This window comes from Lampris incognitus, chromosome 1 (assembly GCF_029633865.1).
Source record: "Lampris incognitus isolate fLamInc1 chromosome 1, fLamInc1.hap2, whole genome shotgun sequence".
NCBI lineage: Eukaryota > Metazoa > Chordata > Actinopteri > Lampriformes > Lampridae > Lampris > Lampris incognitus.
Window position 1 is genome coordinate 142,491,045 of NC_079211.1, and position 19,232 is coordinate 142,510,276.

The 19,232-nt window shown below is 46.3% G+C and overlaps 2 protein-coding genes across 6 annotated transcripts in view; both read left to right on the forward strand.

Annotated features, from left to right (window-relative positions):
* kansl3 (KAT8 regulatory NSL complex subunit 3) overlaps nucleotides 1-10,320 on the forward strand; it is a 66,806-nt gene extending 56,486 nt beyond the window's left edge. For 2 of the 4 annotated variants that reach the window (XM_056282101.1, XM_056282093.1), the window contains exons 14-21: nucleotides 1,113-1,269; nucleotides 2,057-2,236; nucleotides 2,372-2,459; nucleotides 2,672-2,799; nucleotides 3,300-3,406; nucleotides 3,499-3,691; nucleotides 7,823-7,941; nucleotides 9,136-10,320. In XM_056282101.1, the coding sequence (XP_056138076.1) occupies nucleotides 1,113-1,269; nucleotides 2,057-2,236; nucleotides 2,372-2,459; nucleotides 2,672-2,799; nucleotides 3,300-3,406; nucleotides 3,499-3,691; nucleotides 7,823-7,941; nucleotides 9,136-9,141 (978 nt within the window). In that variant the 3' untranslated portion in view covers nucleotides 9,142-10,320. Of the gene's footprint in view, nucleotides 1-1,112; nucleotides 1,270-2,056; nucleotides 2,237-2,371; nucleotides 2,460-2,671; nucleotides 2,800-3,299; nucleotides 3,407-3,498; nucleotides 3,692-7,822; nucleotides 7,942-9,135 lie in introns of those variants that run through there. The other 2 variants (XM_056282109.1, XM_056282116.1) reach the window with 2 other exon arrangements.
* Nucleotides 10,321-11,715: 1,395 nt separating this feature from the next.
* The window catches only part of bmp1a (bone morphogenetic protein 1a), a 51,577-nt gene continuing 44,060 nt past the window's right edge, over nucleotides 11,716-19,232 (forward strand). Inside the window, exon 1 of one of the 2 annotated variants that reach the window (XM_056282071.1) lies at nucleotides 11,716-12,172. In XM_056282071.1, the coding sequence (XP_056138046.1) occupies nucleotides 12,013-12,172 (160 nt within the window). In that variant the 5' untranslated portion in view covers nucleotides 11,716-12,012. Of the gene's footprint in view, nucleotides 12,173-16,662; nucleotides 16,754-19,232 lie in introns of those variants that run through there. The other variant, XM_056282078.1, reaches the window with a different exon arrangement.

The following is a 19,232-nucleotide window of genomic DNA, read 5'->3' on the forward strand; positions in this document are numbered from 1 at the left end:
CAAGAGAGAGCCAAGCCAGATACACCAAAATTACAATTTATTCTGTCTAATAGTATACAGTGATCAGTGGTGTAAAAGGCTGGACTGAGGTCCAGTAGTACAAGCACAGAAGTGGAATCGGAGTCCATAGCTTGTAGAAAATTGTTCACCACTCTGGTCAGACCAGTTTCAGTGGAGTGACAGGCCCTGAAAGCCGATTGAAAAGGTTCATATAGATAGTTTTCTTCTATATAGTTCTAAAGTTGTTGGTACACAACTCTCTTGTTATTTAGAAAAGAATGGAAGATTAGAAACTGGTCGATAGTTATTAAGAGACCCTGGCTTAAGGTGTGTTTTTTTTTATTTATTTAAAAAAAAAATTTTTTTAAGTAGAGGTTTAACCACAGCTGTCTTAAAACTGTTGGGAACAGTGCCAGTAGTAAGTGATAAATAATGTCTAGCATTGTAGGTCCCAGGAAAGGCCAGAGGTCTTTAAAAAGTTTTTCTGGTAAAGGGGTAAGTAGTTGGTTTAGAAGCTGACGCAAGCTTAGTCAAAGTATTAAGAGAGGTAGTCTCAAAAGCTGTAATAACAAGGACTATCAGTGACTCATTGTATATATATGAATTTGGTAAGACATGCTCTGCAGGAGAAGCTGGAGTTGAAGAACTAATTTTGTTTATGGTTTCATGAATTGTCAACTGTTTCAGTCGAAACTTCCGAAATTTGAGTTTCTGTCGCACTCTGTCTTTTGAAATAATGACTAATGGGATTCATGGCTGCTAGCTAACTTTAGTTATCTATCTAGCTCACTGCGTTTTCAGCCTTGACCTTTGTATTTTATTTGTTTGTTTGTAGAGAAAATGGTGTCTGTTTGTGCTGACAAATGGATCATGTGATATCAACCTTTTTTTGGGGGGGGGGCTACTTCGGCTGAATTTTTGTATACGCACACATGCTCCTAAATACCTTTTACAGTTTGCACACATCTATGTTTAGTTGCAAATGCGAGTAAAATGCTCGCACTGTCGAGCCCTGTATATGTACCTTTACCTTTCAGACACAAGCTCTCAAAATGCTCCAGTCTTTACTCGTCAGGTGTGTCACCTTTTTACTGTCCCCCCCCCCCCCCCAGGATCTGTCCAGTGTCTGCAGCAGTCCCACTTCAAGCCCCAAACCAAAGACATCCGGTTTGTCTCCAGCACAGAAGTCCAGTCTCATCACAGCCACGCAGCTCCTCAAGACACACATGCAGCGTTCTGGTGCAGTCCTCACACACAAGCAGGCTCAAGGTCAGTTTGCCCAGACTTGCCTCACTGGATACATTTAACTGTATCCAGTAAGCATTCACACGCACCTACATTCATACCATGATCCCTCTCGTGCCCAGACATACATGGTCCTTACTTTTGCCCCGCAGTGTTGTGTAAGTTTGCTACAATGAATCATTCACCCCAACTGGTACTGAAGAGTGGCGGGGGTGGCTGGAATGTGAAAGCAGGCACAAATGGGTTTAATGGTTTTGAATAAAATGTTTGTGTGACGATTATCATGTCACAACATCTTATGGAGCAAGATGGAATGTGCCTGAAATGCTTTCCTCTCATCTTCTCTTCCTGCAACTTTCTTTCCGTCTGTGTTTTTAATTCATTCCAGCTCAGTTTGCTGCTTTTATGAAACAAAACATGCTTGTGAGGAAAAATCTTCCTCCTGGCACCCCTCCCTGTGTCTTTGGTAAGTATCTATCCCTCCTCCTTTCTCTTCTCCTTTTCTTCTTTCTTTTCTTGTTTCTTCTACCCTTGCGGTGTGGTTTATACATACTTGCCAAACAGAAATCTCCATGTAGTGTTGTTGTACACTAATGATCATGAACATCACCCCACCTTGAAATAGGGGTTACAAAGGGCTTTACAGAAAATGATTAATAAAAGACAAACAATGAAAATGTCAGAAATAGAATCAGGGTTTCATAATTGTACAAAATACTAATACTTTAAGTCCGTTTGCTTTACCTGTGTGTGTGTGTGTGTGTGTGTGTGTGTGTGTGTGTGTGTGTGTGTGTGTGTGTGTGTGTTGCAGTGCCATTATCCAGTGATCAGACAGAGGGCCTGGATAGAGATGAGCTTCGGTCTCATGGTAAGAGGCGGCAGACACCCAGCCCAACCCCCAGCAAAGCTGCCAAGAGAGCCAAGATCAAGGTCACCATTGTTTCCCAAGGTGAGGCAGCAGGGGGCGCCATGAACCCGGCTGCCCAAGAAGGTAGGAGCTGGCTCTTGAGTATTGGTCCCTTGTTTAGTGAAGCTATTGTTTTGATTGTGTTTCTTAAGCACCTGCAATAGCCAGCATCTGTTCTTGCTGGCTCAATAACAGATATGGTGGGGCTTTCTCTTGTAGTGGGGGCATCTGGAAAGCCCCTGGCTGTGACAGTGGGCCAGACTGTGGCTGGAGCCAAAGAACTGTCTGGACTCTTGACAGCCCAACGGTATGCTACACACAGTACTGAACTCTCAACCTGAACCGTTGGTTAACCCCCCTCACTCACCCTTACCCCCAACCCATCTTCCCCATTGGGAAAAAGTGCGTCTAGTCCATGCAGACTGATGAGTGGTGGAGTCAGTGGTTGGTAGTTGGTGGCCAGACAGTGCTTCTTGGGGTAGCACCTGAGTAGATTGGTGGTTATGTGTGTCACTGCAGGTCTGGTAGTCTCTCAGAGGTGTCTAGTTCCCTGTCCCTGGGCTCCAGCTCATTCAACAGTGTGCAGCCTTGCATGGTGTCAGGGTCCTCTACACCAATCCAGGCACAAACTCCTGCTACTGCCCAAGGTATCTCCTGTCTGTCCTGCCTGCACGCCTGTTTGTACTGTCAACTGTAGCTACTTTCAGCCCACTGGCCTCAACACACTGCAAATCTGTCAACTCTATAGCTACTTTCAGCACACTGGCCTCAACACACTGTGCAAATATGAATGCTTTGTTGGGAGAGATTGAAGCTGGGGAGTTGAAGCTTTTGTCCAGATTTTGAACAGCTGATAAGAACGTTGTTTGAAAAAAACATTTTCAAGGAAACCCCATCATTGATTGAGCTTGCACCATAGTCAGTCCCTCTGTCCCGAACCTTACCCTTTGGACATGTCAAACAGCGGTTGTGTGTGTGTGTGTGTGTGTGTGTGTGTGTGTGTGTTCCCTTTTGTTCGGTTTTTGGGTGGGGAGGGGGGGGGTGTTACCAACTGCAGAGACTGTTTGTGTTTTGTTACATTTCTTTGGGCTTTACCTATACCAAATTGAGGTTCCACAGGTTTTATTATTTTTGTGTTTGTGCGCAGCACCTTCCGCCAGCAGTCTATTACAAGGCCTAAGCTTCAGCCTTCAGGAGATCGTCACCAAAGCACCTAGCTTGTCCTCTGCAGCCGCTAACACAGACAGCGGCCAGGTACTTTCTCCTCATTTCCACTCTTTTGTTCAGCTATTTTGTTGTGTAGGGCCTTGCATTTGATTGTACCTTACCTACAACTCCATCTACAGGCAATTGGTGGGAAGGGTCAGGTTCTGCACCCCAGCGGTACCAGCAGCAGCACTCTTCTGCGGGCAGTGCCTGTGGTCTCTACAGGGGGGTTATCTAAAACCACTGCTATCCATCAGCTACTTACCAACGGCGGGCTTGCCAAACTGGCTAGTAGCTTACCTGGTCTAGCGCACATCACCAACCAGAGTGCCGGTATGTCTCGACCTGCCAAAACACGACGGCCACGTTGAATCCCCAGGGTTCATTCATCCCCTCTTTTGGAAACACTAAATCAGGAAGTCTTTAGCCAAGGAATATTGTCACACTAGAGGACCATTGAGGACAACATTGCCAAAGTGTATGTAGATAGTTATCCTGGAGGAACAGTTGATGGGTTTTATGTTCAGATATGGAGCCATCTGAGTATCAGAGTCTGAGTGCAGATCAGTGTCCTAAAAGGAATTTTGTACAATTTTTCATTTTTCGAAAGAGCTATAGGGAAAACTTCCAGATGTTTGATGTCAAAATTTCAAGTTTGACACATGAGTTCATGCAGAAATGGATGGATATGACAAAAATTCTGTAATATGAATACATTAGGATATTTGATACAGAAGAATTGTTAATGAAATGATAAGTTGACTATTTTTGAACGCAGGTACATAAAGCATCAGACTCGTATGGACAATATTGCTTCAGTACTGATAAACATACCGCTTCGCTGAATCTTCTCGCTGGGTTTCAACACAGTCAATGAGCAGTCATTTAATCCTTCAGAAACCAACTGACGCTAACCATGCAGCACATCACTAAGAATTTTGTGATCCTCAGTGAGGGGAAAACAAAGTCCTAGGGTATGAAGAACAAGTATCCAACCAGCAAACTGATGGAGGTGGGCCTTGTTCCTCAGCCCAGATCTTTTTTTTCTTTCTTTTTTTTTTTTTTTTTTTTTTTGCATTTCTGCTTTATTCGATAGTGATAGATGAACGAAACAGGAAAAGCAAGGGAGAGAGGGGACGACATGCAGCAAAGGGCCCAGGCTGGATTTGAACCCAGGCCACTACAGTTAGGACTCAGCCTTGATACGTGGTACGCGCTCTACCGAGTGAGCTACTGGGACGCCCCCCCCCCCCAGCCCAGGTCTACTCTGCTGACCAGCACGACTGGCCCTTCGCTCAGCAAACCCTGAAATTGCTTTCTAAACTGCTTTTACCTGCACTTTATTTTAGCATAACAAGACCTTTTTGAAGAAATTGACTTAATAAAATGTGTTCCATATACTGCAAAAAGGGGGGGAAAGAGGAGGAAGAGGTAAAAGGAGTGAGGAGAGGAGAAAAGGGAGAGTAAAAAAGGAAGGGGGGGAAGGAATTAAGGGGGGCTAAGAACGAAACTTTAAAAAGAAGGAAAAAGGGGGACAGGATGGATTAAAATGTGGCAAGAACCTGGTTTAACAGTGTACATGGAAGTGGGACTAAGGGCTATCGTTGTGTAGCTGCTCCCTCACACCTTAACAATACAACAGGGCTGGCCACATGGACAACCAGCAGAAGAGGTAAGAGGTCCCACTGTATCACAGAGAAGGTAAAGCCGGAACAGTTGGCCTTGCTGCTGGGGGGGAAAGTAATGGCGGTTGTCATACTAAGAAGAGAAAAGACTCATGCTAAGAAGTGAAGAGACTTTGTTTTACAGCTGAACCCACACACACTTTTAGGGAGTGGTTGCTGAAGAAATGTTTCCACTGCATTTTTCCCCCATCTTTGCTTTGCTTCCTCCAGGGGCCCTTCAGTGCCCACGAACCATCTCCAGGTGATCCAAGGACAGGACAGGAGAGCCTTCCATATGTTTTTATCTGGGTTATTTTTGATGTTGGAGGAAACCCATGTGAGCACAGGGAGAACATGCAGAGTACTCACAGATAGCCACTGCAACACCAAAAGGCCCGGGGAGAACATGCACACTCCCCCAACGCCGCCCCAGGCAGGAATCGAACCCAGGACCCTGCTGTTTAGTCATGCTCAGCTGAAGAAGTACTCCAGTCAGCTCTTGGCGTCTATTGTGGTAGAGAAGCTGCAAGGATTACTGATAAGAGTTGAGGCCCAAGAGCAGCTGCAGTACACCCTTCTCCGTGGTGCTGGGGCTGGTAGGGACAGAGGTCGATGCTGAAGTGGTCTTTTTCTTCGTTCCTGTCTCGCATGAGGATTGGGGCTGTGGCTTGGGATGGCCATTTCTGTCTTTGGCAGTGCGTGCCATCTTGGGCTGTCTATTTCTGCGGGTGCTTGGTGGGGTGGGCCAAGTGGCAGCGGGGGCGTACATATACACACACACGCAAGCAAACGCACACACCTGATCTACCCGTTATCTGCCTCCCAACATTTTTTTTTATTATCTTTATTACTATTCTTTTTATTATTGTTTTTGTTATTCTTGCCATTATGATTTACTATCCCCCCTCCTGAGTTTTGATTGTTGTTTTTTGTTTTGTTTTGTTTTTTTTTTTTTTTTTTTTGTTTGGTTATGTCCTGTTTTATTATATCACCCCATGTCATTGAGTTCAACCTTTTCTTCTTGTCTTTGTTGTTTCCACTTTTGATGTTCACCCTCTTCTTCAAGAGGCATCAAATAAAAACAAAAGTTTTCCTCTGAAAAGGAGGGGCGGTGACAGACCAAAAATAAACATGACATCTCCTGTTTGGAAATGGGCAGCTCATGGTGCATGCATTCATTTTTTTTAATGATTTTTTTTCCAGAATATATTTTAAATATCAGCAAAATCTTATTTAATTTGGAGCAACTTTTTTCCAGTTGCTACAGTATATCCCAACTATGAAGGGGAGGGTCCTGTTACCCAGCAGTCCCATGGTGTTAGTTAGTCATGTGCTTTCAGAGATCAGTGTAAATTTAGCAAGGAAACGTTCACAGAAGTGCAAAATAGAATAATACAAAGTATGAATTGTGACTTTCTTTTTTTTCCCTTTTTTTTTTAATCCATCCATCCATCCATCCATTATCCGACCCGCTTATCCTGCTCTCAGGGTCGCGGGGATGCTGGAGCCTATCCCAGCAGTCATAGGGCAGCATACAGGGAGACACCCTGGACAGGCCGTTCGACTATACTGTAAGCTTCCCGTTTTCAAAAAGGCATTTGGGTGTCTGGGAAAGCGCTTTAAAAATGTAATGAATATTATTATTATAGTTATTATATCATGCCATCTATGTGGAAAAGGGAACGACTGTTCCTGAACCGGAAGGGTGGGGCGCTAAGAGTACATCTATCACCATCTTACAGTCAATGCTGTGATTGCAACTGTTCCCCAATCCTCGGTGACTAGTACACATGTGACTGGTACACGTGGCTGTTGTAACTCTAATTAATGGTCACGCCTGCTTACATATGAGCCCGTTCATTGTTTTCAGTCGTTACACCACTGTGGTGTTACGAGACTGAAGAGGTGACTCAGACGAGTGGTGAAGCATTTCTCAATAAGCGTGTCCAGATGAACTGATCCACCTTTCTGTGGCGGGTGTGTATCATGGCTGAAGTGACTGTTCCGCAATTGTGTTAACGCCCAATTTGAAGATTCAGCAAAGCAGCATGTTTCTCAATATTGAAGCTGCTGATGGTTTTTGTGCACATGAGCCTAAGCAGTGCCTGAACACATTTTATTAAGGTCTAGGTGAATCTATCCTGTCGGGGGGGGGGGGGGGTCCAATATCAAATTAGACTCGTCGGTGAAATTGACCAAATTTCATGATACCGGATGTCTTTTCAGTGACCCAGTTCGCACTGCTTTTGTCCACGGGATCTCTGCCTAAAACAAACCGTCTTCTTCATTGTTTATACGTGTAACGTGTTCTCAGCTGTTGCATTTAATCACCTTCAAAAAGCACGTGCAGTTCCCAAAGTTACACATCCACACTGACCCATCGTGTATCATGTAGACAAGTGTTGAAATATTAGCAGATGGTTCTGCCCCATTTCTCTTCCTGTCATCGCAATAAAGATTGGAATCAAACTCATGTTTTCATTTTTCTTTTTTTTTTTCTTTTTTTTTTCTCTCTACCTGGAGGTCGATGTTTGGCTACCCACATTCACTGCTGAAGCTCAGTGTTTGCTTTAACGGGACATTATTTCCATTGTCCGTCATAACATCCCACTAATTTTATTTACCAGTATTGAGAAAAAAAAACCCTGCTCAGTCTCGATGTCAAGTATTTGACAATATGTGTAGCAAAGTTGAACACTTGCCTCTTAAAAGTGAGCTTCAGTTGAGTCCAGCTGATTGTGATCTGTCGGTTAGCATCTCTGTCTTTTACACCTGAGCTACTCTTTTTGTCTATTGGCAGTAGGGCAGAAAGTCCCCACCTCAATAACGGTGACGCTGCGAGGAGGACAACCAAGTAGAGCAGGATCCCTAAGCCAGGTCGGCGAGGCTCTGACACTGGCTAGGACCCCCGATCCCAAGGTGTGTTCGAGTTGGGTGGGCATAAAAAAAAAAAAGCACATGGACATATTCACATAGGCTCTTTCATTTGGCCGGGCGTTGTTGCCATGAACAACATCATGGTTTTGTTATTTTCTGGCCGGCGTAGATCTGTGGCACGTTCACACTGCCCGCATTGTTATCTATAAAACCAAATGAGGTTTTGAATATGCATACTGCCATGGCAACAACAACGGCGATTCAAGAGGCTGTTGTCTGTACAGAAATACAGAATTGAAAACGCTGCACACCTTTGACTTGATTTCACAGGCGAGCGCCTCATTTGTCACGACCGTGTTTCATAGAAAAGCAAAACGCCCTGATCTGTAGCGTGATCTCTACTAGTCGTGACACCCCTCTGATTTACAACACATTAGTAACACAAATATGCAGTTTCATGAGTATTTGAACAGACGGCAGTGTTTTGTTTCCCTAACTGATGTTATGACTGTGAAGTTAGTGTGTTGTGTCATGTTTGTTACTGTATTAAAACGCATTACAGCATATAGTTTCTGTACATATTGCATACATTTTCTGTGTGCGGCATCCTCTGCGGTGTTGGGAGGTGTTCATACTTCTCCTTGCAGTCATTTTACAGCATGCTGTACTTTCAGTAATCTGTAGCTTTCTGCATAAAACATGTCCTAATGTTCTACATTTAAGAGATGGGGGTAGTTATCCCGCTGCATTTGCATAACAGGAACCAGTGCTTTGGCCCCCCCTTATATTGTAATTGTAATTATTCTACACAACATTGCTTTTTTTGGTTGTTGTTGTTATGCAGGCTGTGTGTGTTGGAGTTTCCTCAGCCTATTTGTTTATTTCTGCTCAATTCCCCACCCTTACCCCCCGTTACCTATCTGACTGGAAATGTTTCAGTCTAATAGTCATTGTTTATACTGTGTCTTATTATATTATTAGACAGTTATTAGCGTAGTAATAGAGTATAGTGAAATACTGTACGAAATGGTGTCCGTACATTCAAAAAGACCTCGGGTTGTTTATTTGATATGGCTGGAAAATATCCCAACTTTAGGTCTAGCAGTAATGCCCTCTGTGGCGCCAAACACATCAAATAAATTGTCTTAACAGTCGCCCGTCTTACTTTGAGACGGTGTGTTTTCTGAATAGTTTGGTCACCTTGAATTGATGTGTTTCGATGTGTCCCTCTTACAGCAGTGACAGCCTCGGCGTTGCGGTTGCCAGCCTGTGAGACGCCTGACATAACCCCATCAGTGGCCAGGGGAACCGTGACACGCTGATAAGATGAGGCTGCCTCCTCCCCGTCCTGACACACGGTGTGACAAATGGCACACGTCCCACCGTGCAGCAGAGCCGACCGCGACATGGCGGTCACCTCCAACTATCAGAGGGCCTCTCTGCTGGATCGGTCGCCACCGCATTTTGTGGATGAGTGTATGCTGCGCCAGTAAGCCATCACACAGAGGGTGTGTGTGTGTGTGTGTGTGTGCGCACGCTCCCTGCCTGTTAGTCTCAGTTCCCTTTCAACTCCTTATGTTTCAACGGAACAACCATGAATGATGAAAGGCAGATACACGAGGGTTTTGTCGTTTCTGTGGGATGCTGCAGCCCAACTGTGTTGCAACAGTAATGTTTATCGGGCCTACAAGTTATGTTCGAGTTCACGTGTCTTTATCACTTGTCTCTCCCAGTTCTTTATTGTCAGTAGTTCTGCTTACCTGGCGATCTCAACTTCCTGCTTTTTGTGTAGAAAATCTTGAGGTCATATCTTTCTTTTGAAAAAAAAAATATACACACACACACACACACACACATATATATATATATATATATATATATATACACACACACATATATATGTATATATATACACACATGAGATGACCATACATTGTAATAGAAGGGAGGGCTTAAACAAAGTGTTTATTGGAGACTCGACCAGTTAACCAGTATATTATGTTGCATCTTGCCTGTAATTTAGTAATTGATTATCCAATGAGCACTTATTGTTTCATTAATTAACTAAAATCTGCTTTAAGTTGTCAAGATAACCACTAAATGATGTTCAGTGTCAGCGGTATTTATATGAAAATTTCAAACCACCCGGCGTTATCTGTTATCTGAGCAATTTAAGTGGGCCGTTTTTGTCAAACTGTATGTTCTTTTTTAATGAAATCTGCCTTTCTTACAGCACACCATTATGCCAGTACAAAATGATACCACCTTTGCTTTTTTTTTGTATTTTTTTTTTGTGCGTTTGTTCTGAACCTTTTGTCTGAGAATCGATGGTGAAAAAGGATGCCCGAGTTCACTTGTGTGCTGGTTTTGCTTGTTAAAAGATTTGCCCCAGTGGTCAGAACAATAAAAGTGGTTGAAGAAGCTTCACATTTTGTCCAAAGCCTCTCTTACGCAGGTGGTGACGGAGGAGCGCACACTCGCGCGTGGCCTCGTGCCATGTTTACCACCCCAGGAACAAATGTAGGCCGCTCGTAGCAGCAAACATCCTGTCTTCATTTAAACACAGTCAGAGGTCGGACGGGGTGCAGAGTGTGTGTCTGTGCATGAGCCGGGGGTTTTTGTACGTGATAACTGATAAGCACGCCAGTCAGAAACGGAATAAGAGCAAACTGGCATGGCCCCTCTTCGTCAAAACGGACCACTCGCGGTGCGGTGATTGCGTTCACAGCTGCGCACAGGCCGGCAGTCTGCTCACCAGTCTCCACAGTAATGGCGCAGGACATATTTGCCTTTTAACTTCCCGAGACTTTTTTTTTGTTTTCAAAGTTGGACTCCGGATGCCGGATGGGGGTGGCGCAATGCTTAGCGCGGTCGCCTCACAGCAAGAAGGTCCTGGGTTCGAGCCCCGGGGTAGTCCAACCTTGGGGGTCATCCCGGGTCGTCCTCTGTGTGGAGTTTGCATGTTCTCCCCGTGTCTGTGTGGGTTTCCTCTGGGGGCTCCGGTTTCCTCCCACAGTCCAAAGACATGTGGGTCAGGTGACTCGGCCATACTAAATTGTCCCTAGGTGTGTGTGTGTGTGTGGTGGGGTGGGGTGGGGTGGGGGGCTGTCCAGGGTGTCTCCCTGCCTGCCGGCCAATGACTGCGGGGATAGGCTCCAGCGTCCCCACGGCCCTGAGACCAGGATAATCGGGTAATGGACGGATGAAACCCGATGAAAACGGAGAACATAGTTGCTGAACTGTGTCGAACGTATCCCCACTGACATGTTTACCTATTAGCTTGTGTGTGTGTGCGCGCGCGCGCACTCGCACGCGGGTGTCTGCGTGCGTGCGTAGCCCGCTCATCATGAAGTCATTCCACGTTTTGGCAACAGGTGGCGCTTAAATCCCTCCATTAGCGCACGACCGGTGTGGCTACACGCTCTCAAAATGTCCTATAGGGTTCACGCGGGCCGCTCACAAACTGTTAATTCTGCGCCTGCGTCGGCGTCCGTGTGGATTCGTTCGTGCGTAAAACGCGCGCGTCTGCTCGACTCACACACGCGATTCTCTCTCTCACGCACGTACACGCATGCGCGCGCGCGAGAGAGAGGGAGCGAATTTGAGTGTGTGACTTCAAAACGTTCCCCCCCCCCCCCCATCTTTAATCTTCATTATTCTTCCGTGTTTTTCGTGGACCCGCGGGCCACCAGAAGAAGCGCTTCAGCAGAAGCAAGAAAGGCTTTCTTCATGTCCCTGTTCAGTGAAGTGTGCCCGGTCCCGTTCATGACCCTACGACACCCGCCCGGGCGCCGGTGAGAAAAGACGGGGCTCCTGGCCCGCGGAGCTGCCAGATCATCAAAGTTTGCAGGCAAACGTGCAAAGCGGGGCCGGAGCGGAGGCCGCGGGAGCGAATCACTGCCCCCGAATCAAGACTCCGTGGAGAGGCTTGCTTTTAAACCCGCCCTCCGGAGAGATCTCATTTCCCCAAAACCTCCCATTTTCTCTCTCTCTCTCTCTCTCTCTCTCCCTCTCCCTCTCTCTCTCCCTCTCTCTCTCTCTCTCTCCCCCTCTCTCTCTCTCCCTCTCTCCCGTCCCTCTTTTCTTTACCTTTATCCCTCGTCTCTCGCTGTTATGTCCACCAGAATCATGGCTCTCGCGGCGAGATGTTGGTTTCTTCTCCCCTGCCTTTGCGTGATACTGGCGATCGATCTGGAGGTTATTGAGCCGAGCTACTATGTGGAGCCCGCTGCCACATCAGATGCCATCGACTACAAGGATCCCTGCAAAGCTGGTAGGCTTGCTTTTCTTCTTTCTTTTTTTTCCCTTGAAACGGGAATTTAACCTTTATTCGCGGTGGGAGTGAAAACATGCCACGAATTGCTTTTTTGTGTTTGGGAGCTTTGCAGAGGTCTGGCCGGGGGGGGGGAGGAGGGGGGCTCCAGAAGATGACAGGAGTGGACGTAGTTTTGGTCCAGTTTTAAAGAACATTTTGTGCATTTGTTTTTATTCGCTGACAGTTTTTTTTTGTTTTGCACAGTTTCAACAACCGAAGCCCACGTTGAGTTGCCCACCGCGATAGGCGCGTGCGAATGCAAGAATGGCAACAAAAGCGATACATTTTATTTCGTAGGGGGGGAAAAAAGAAAAGAAACCAACATGGAAAACTTTGAGCACCGGCAGCCCGGCTCGTCTAGAAAGTTGCAGGGTTGTTTCGTCAAATGCACTTTTTATTTAAGTGCACACACACACACACACACACACACACACACACACACACACACACACACACACACACACAAAAAGAGGAAATGGGTCTTTATAGGCTGGCAGGTCTGCGTTAGTATACAATCCTAGATGTGAGGAAAACAAAGGGATTTTTGTACTTTCGTGCAAAAAGCTTACTTAATTTTGCCATTGCACAAATAGTTGGGGGTTTTGTTTTTTTTCCCCCCACCGGCTTTTCACACGGCCGATATAAACCCCAGTGGAGGAGGGGAAGGCTGTACAGTAGACCAGACATTACGCACACTTATGGTCGGGTCTGTTTTCTGAAAGAAAAAAAAAGAGGAGAGAACAGAGCCTATTGAATAAACACATCTTCCCTTGGTCAAATCTGCAAAGGCATTTGCTGGAAACTGACGCGATTTCAGTGGTGAAGTTGAAATAACAATGCAGCATTAGGTCTACCTAGCCTCCCATCGCTGCCCAAAGCAGAGCTCACTTGTCATTGTAATCAGAAAGGGGTTTCTTTTTTCCCTCTCTATGCTGTGAACTCACTGTCTTGCCAAATCCCTTTGGGGAATTTGAACAGATTGTGTTTTCCATCTGGTGAAAGTATTCAGGTTACAGAAAAGAGAGTTGGCTGGAGTCAAAATGACCTCTAAAAGTCCTGGAAGTACTTACTGGTTTGGCGTATGTGTTTTTTTTTTAGTTTTTTTTTTTATGATGTGACAATTTATTTTAAAGCCATCTCAGTCCTCGACTCCCAGCTATCTGATGGTGCGAGTCTTTTCTCCCTCCGCTGAAAGGAGGTTTGGTGTCAGAAATTGAATCACACTAGCCAGTGCATCTGGTAAACATAAAGGCTGTGTAGCCTCACAGCATGTTGTGGTTTCTTGTAAACATTGTGCACTTCTTACTGGAGATGAACCATATCCTGCGTGCAGGCCCGTGAAGAGGTTGCTTCCTGCCCTTTCTGCTGTTAACATCATGGGGCCTTTCTTTTTCTGAGGGAGGGACCTTTTAGAGGTCACTGCGGTATTACTCTTCCTATTCGTCATACTGTATTGTTATGCTAAACTTGAAGGGGTTGTCGAGGATGACGTGTCAAGGCTCATAGACGTCTCCGAGAGGAGCACCATTTACACTGCAGGATATATTTTTTTCTCTTATTCCGATTCCGTAGGGAAAACGTGTTCGACTTGAGAGCATGAGTCAAATTTTGATGACCTATAGGCTTTCTGCTCAGGCAGGCTGGGGCAGGGTAGTGGGGGAAAGTGCTCATCTTATAGCCAAGATCTCGTTTAAATTGTTCAAGCACCATCTGAGTGGAATTTTGTTTATGGTTTCCTCTGGGCACTTCTGAAAAACAGGTGGTTGGGAGACAGTCACAAGCACAACTCCCACTTTCTTACTTACTTTACTTCCAGCCTCCAGCTCCCCCATTTCCAACACCCACCTGCTTTTCTCCTTTCATACCAGCTAACAAAGTGTCCAAGATCTCTCAGCTGGCCCTCCTCCCTCGTATAGATTCTCTTCCTGACTCGCCGACTGCCTCCCTCACTTCCTCATCTTGATTCTCCAGAGGGAAAAATGTGGAAAAAACAACTGCAGACACTGATAGATTGTTCCTGAAATTTCTTGGCGCATTGTGTTGTTTGCACGTGTCGTTTTTCAAGTGCGTCCCCCGCACTGAGTCTACTTGATCACTGTCTGCTGCCCTCAAGGTCGGCATTTTTTTTTTCCGTTCTGCTTCCGTTCAGCAAAGTGATATCCTCGGTGTCGGGTTTTATGCAGCGCTCTCCGGTGAAAAGTGTATTTCACAGCGAAACTTGCTGTGGTTGTTATCGGCGGATTTAATGCATGACAGAATTGCCCCGTCTTTGAAACTGCTTTTCCCCCGTGTCATTGTCTTGCCAAACATGAATGGCATCCTGACACAAGACTTCTTTTGTCCTGGTGTTTTCTAAACAAGACATTTCCTAAATGTTATTGTGACAGAGGATGCATGCGTGATGGTTTGTGTAATCCTACCAAATGAACATCTGACGGCTGATTAGTTCGCTGAGAAAGCATCCCATTCAGTGATGGTATGGAGATCGGATGATTTCTCGTTTAGTTCCCATTACGTTTGCTTTATCTCACCGGTGAAGTTAAAGTAAGACGATCTGGCGAGGGATTTTTAACTGGCACTAATGTTGTGTTGAACTATAACTCGATATGACGCCACACATCAAAACGAGTGGTGCAATAACTTTGAGTTAATGCCATTTATCTTGAGAGTCAACCAGTGGAAAATTCCTGAGTTTAGCAAGATCCAACCTTGGCAGCTGCCCAGGAAGTCATTTAAGACTGTAACAACCCGCCGAGATTAGAGCCACTTATTTTCTATATGCAAAATGTATGAGAGCTACTCACGCTTGCCGTTTGCTGTGTTTAAGTGGTGTACTTTCTTGAGAGCGGTAACCGGTTTGACGCTGACATCAATTAATGAGGCAGACGTCTTAATCCAGCAAGAGAGTCATGCGGCAGTGCTATCTGTATTTACAGTCCACTGTAGCTGTGAAAAGCTGCAGGGGCTTAAACTTCCGCAGGCCTCCTTCTGCACATGAGCTCTCATGCTGCTGTGGCCGAACCAAAAAAAACGTTTCGGTTATGAGGAGGGCAAGGTTAAAAAGGCAACCTGAAGCACCCCCCTGTCCTCTCCCATGCAAGCACTCTTCTCTTGTCTCCCCGGGCCCCCGGGTCTCTCCTCTGACCGGCTCGAGCACTTCACGCAGACTGTAGGTCATTCACGCCATGCCAAGGGAAAGCACTGCTGGAAGGTGGAAGGCAGGCCAACTATAAAGCACCGTGCCAGCCCAGGTGAGGTGAGTGCAGGCCATTCAGAGGAGCTTTGGCAGATTGTCCACAGTCTGCTTACTGCATCTGAGGCATGCATGCCGTCCACCGAGTTCTCTTTCTGCGTGGCTCTTCCCCGCGCCGGTTATTGGTCAGTCGACAATTTGACAGTTTACAGTAGAACGGTAGGGATCTTTGGTTCTTGCCAATCCAAGGCCTTTATTGTCTTAGTTATGTGGATCTCATCCACTGGGGTATTACCAACTTTCGCTTGCTGAGAGTTGAATAACTCTTCCGCTGAGTCGCCTTCATTATAAACTTGCAGAAATAATTTTCATTTCCATGAGATTAGAAACACCCGGGGAAGAAGCGGTGGCTGTTGCACAGATTTGTTTTGAAACCACATGCGTTGTGCACCCTATTACAAAATAATAAGCTGTTACTTATCAGGCCCCCCCCCGATAAGGAAGTTGACATACTGAGGTAAAACGGGGCAATACTTTGCATGGATTGGACTACATTGTCCAAAAAGGTCAAAGCTTTGAAACCGTTTTGATACTTGTGTCCCTGGGCTCGCTCATTTGCGTCCGCGGGGGGCGGGGGAAGAAGCAGTTCGAAATGGACGGCAGTCGTTCCTCTTCGGAGCGCGATGGCACTGCCTGCTGAATCTCGGGATTGGGCTTTTAAGCAACACTTAAGCTGATGCTCCTCTTTATCACGGAATGCAGGCTGTATAGCCCGGCCCACACCGTGTGCTGTTAACATCACAGGACCCCCGCCGCTTCTCTCTCGGCAGGGTTCAGCTGATTAGAGAGACAATCTATTGGCCCAATCTCGGCACATTAGCTGTAACAATATGTTTGTTTTTAAAGCTAAGTAATAACCAATCTTGCGTTGCATTAATCCCGAGTCTGGGATGGAGCGTAAGTGATACCAAATGTTTCGGAGAGGTCCGATCTAGCAGGCCCAATTAGGCCACGTTAATGACAGGCTACAGTCACTTTTTTCATTACGCAATTGGTTTGTTTTGTTCTGCATAATTCATTGGCGCTGTATAACTTTTCCGGTGGGGGGGAGGGGGGGCGTTTGTTTTTGCCTCCATCTGTTTGTAGATACTTTAAGGTGAGTTTTTCAGCTGCAGATGGTTATTTCTGAGAGGTGTTGAGGGCTGACAATAAATCCCTGATTTTTTTTTTGTGCATTTACAGACCCATTTAAAGCCCCCCCTCCGGACGCCGCTCGTCCGAGCCGTTCTCTCTCCTCTCACCAGACTGTATGAGTCCGGCTGCCTTGGAGGCCCTGGGAATATGAGGTAGAAATAGCCAAAATAAAATGTTCTCCAAAAGGGTTAATTGCCGGCAGTTTAATTGTGACTTATTGAGCGTTACGAGACACTGAAACACCTTGTATTGCTGGCATTAAAAAGGACAAATGGCAGGCAAGTTGATGAGTCACTGGGGGGGGGGGCACTACTGGCATTAGTGTGTATCAGTAATCAGTGGCAGGGATGAGCTGGGAAATCCAATCTGCTAATGGGCTTGATGGAGTGTGAAATGTTAAAAGAGGAGTCAGACTCTTGCTGCGTGCCCTTTCCAGCTGATGGTGTCTTCATGTTGTCAATAAGATTGAAGCCGCTAGTGTGGCGGCAGTAACTCTCAGCCGGGACTAATGAGACTTCAGGCTTTTATTGGAAAATAATCCCCCTGCATCCAAAGCTTTGGCCCGAGGCTGCACTCCAACCCCTTTCCTAATTATACGTTAAGTTACCTTTGAAATAAGCAGATAAGCAGACCTTTTTCTCTCCCCTCGGGCTCAAATTAGGAAAAAGTCAAGGTAAGCAATTGCAGCTGCTGTTGGTTTTGTTTTTGGGTTTTTTTTACAGAGGAGAGATGCGACATATTCAACCAGGCTGTCTAATGTGATTTACTATTCCTCACTGTAGCTATGCGTTTTTATTCTCTCTGACATGGTAATATTGGCCTTGTTTTGGTACTGATCTTTTTTCTTTGCAGTTTTAAAGATACCCCAGCGGGACAAATGGCCAGAGCAGAGTGACACCTGAGAAGTGATACTCACACTGTCCTCAGATGGCAATCACCCGAATCACCTTAATACACAACTGGCCTCCATTGGAATTCAAATGCGGCATTTGTTGGCAAACACTGGCCGGGAAAAGAGGTGCCAAGGGGCATTGTGATGCATTCTGGGTTTACATATTGGCCGATCCTCCTCATCTCTCGTCGCAGAGTGTTACTATGGGCGAGATAGCTAGATCGTCTGACTTCTCTTCAAACGCCTATGAGGACTGAGCAAAAGTCTCACGTGGAGTTTTGCCTTCTAAATATAGACTATTTTCTTCGTGCCTGTGTAATCTTAGCATTGGTGTTTGTCTGCTGGGTTTCAGTGGCAGATGTTGTGGTCTGCTCTCCGCAGAAGATTTAAGAGGAAAAAATAGTCCCGGTGCGTTTGATGCTGCAGAGGCTACAGCGAGGACATCACATGAATCAATGGGCTTAATTTGATAGAGATGTGGTGTGTAATCTGACTGGACGGGCTGATTGATGGGGGGGGGTAGTCTGAGATGAGAAGGATTACGATGGTTAAGATGATCCAAAACGAGCGATGGGGGAGGGGAGACTTTATCATGAGCAGAATGCCATCAATCAAACGTTGCCTGGAAGGTCTCCCATCATCTGTCCAGTTTTGGCTGTGCAGCAGCCATCAATCCTGACACTCTGATATCAATATGTGCTATGTACGTTTGACCACACGGACATGTTTTTCCCCCCGAGCCGTGTCCATGTCACCTTTTGAACCACAACGAACTAATAAAACCCTCAAAGTGGATCTCGCAGTTTAACCTTCGTAGCTATTAATGCCGTGGCTGCAGCTGCTTCCATTTAGATAATGAAATTTGGTTTCGAAGCCGTGCAGCACCGGTGCCATCTGCCACATTCGCTTGGCGCTAATCTATAACACTCGTCTCTCCACGCCGGCGCTCGATACTATCAAGACGTGTTTTTCACCTTTCACCCGAGTGCCTTCAGTCCGTCCTCAAGTCCAACCCACTGTTGTGTACAAAAGATTCCTAAGACCCTTGTGTCTGTGGATAATTCAAGCCAGGAGACAAGGGGATTAATTCGCAATCCCCGCGAGCCTTTCCATAAACCTGCAACGGCGTCTCCAGGACGACCGCTGTGCCCGGGGGAACCGGAGCACCGGTGCCAGCGGGCCATGCGTTTGCTCACTTCAATCTGCTGCTGTCAGGAAACAATGACACCGCCGGATTAACCGGCCTGTCCTCCGGCACAGTTATGGAAGATTGGGAGTTGGCCATAGGCGGACAACCGAGCCCGCTGCGGGGCTGGGGGGGAGGGGGGGGGTCGAGTCCCCACTTTTGTTTGTTTGGCCATGGCCCATGCAAATCACCGCTAATATTGTGCAAGTTGACACAACGCGGGGCGACACGCGGACTGTGCGCGCTCCACACATGGGGCCGTGACACTTTTTTTGACGGTGTGTGCAGAATTCCACGGAGCTGTTTTGGAAGTGACACTCGGTGTTTTACATGACAGCAGCTCAGGATTGATCAGGCGCTATATGCGCTCTTGTCTTCTCCTCGGTGCTCGGCCAGGTCTTGGAATCGAACATAAACGAGACGGAAAAATAAAGGGAGACAGCACAGTCTGCGGGCCCGTCCCATCGCACGCCGTATAGACGTAGCTCGCCCCGATCAGGGGTGTTTTTGGCAACGGGCCGTCTGTCTGGAAGTCTGATTGCGAGTTGTCTGT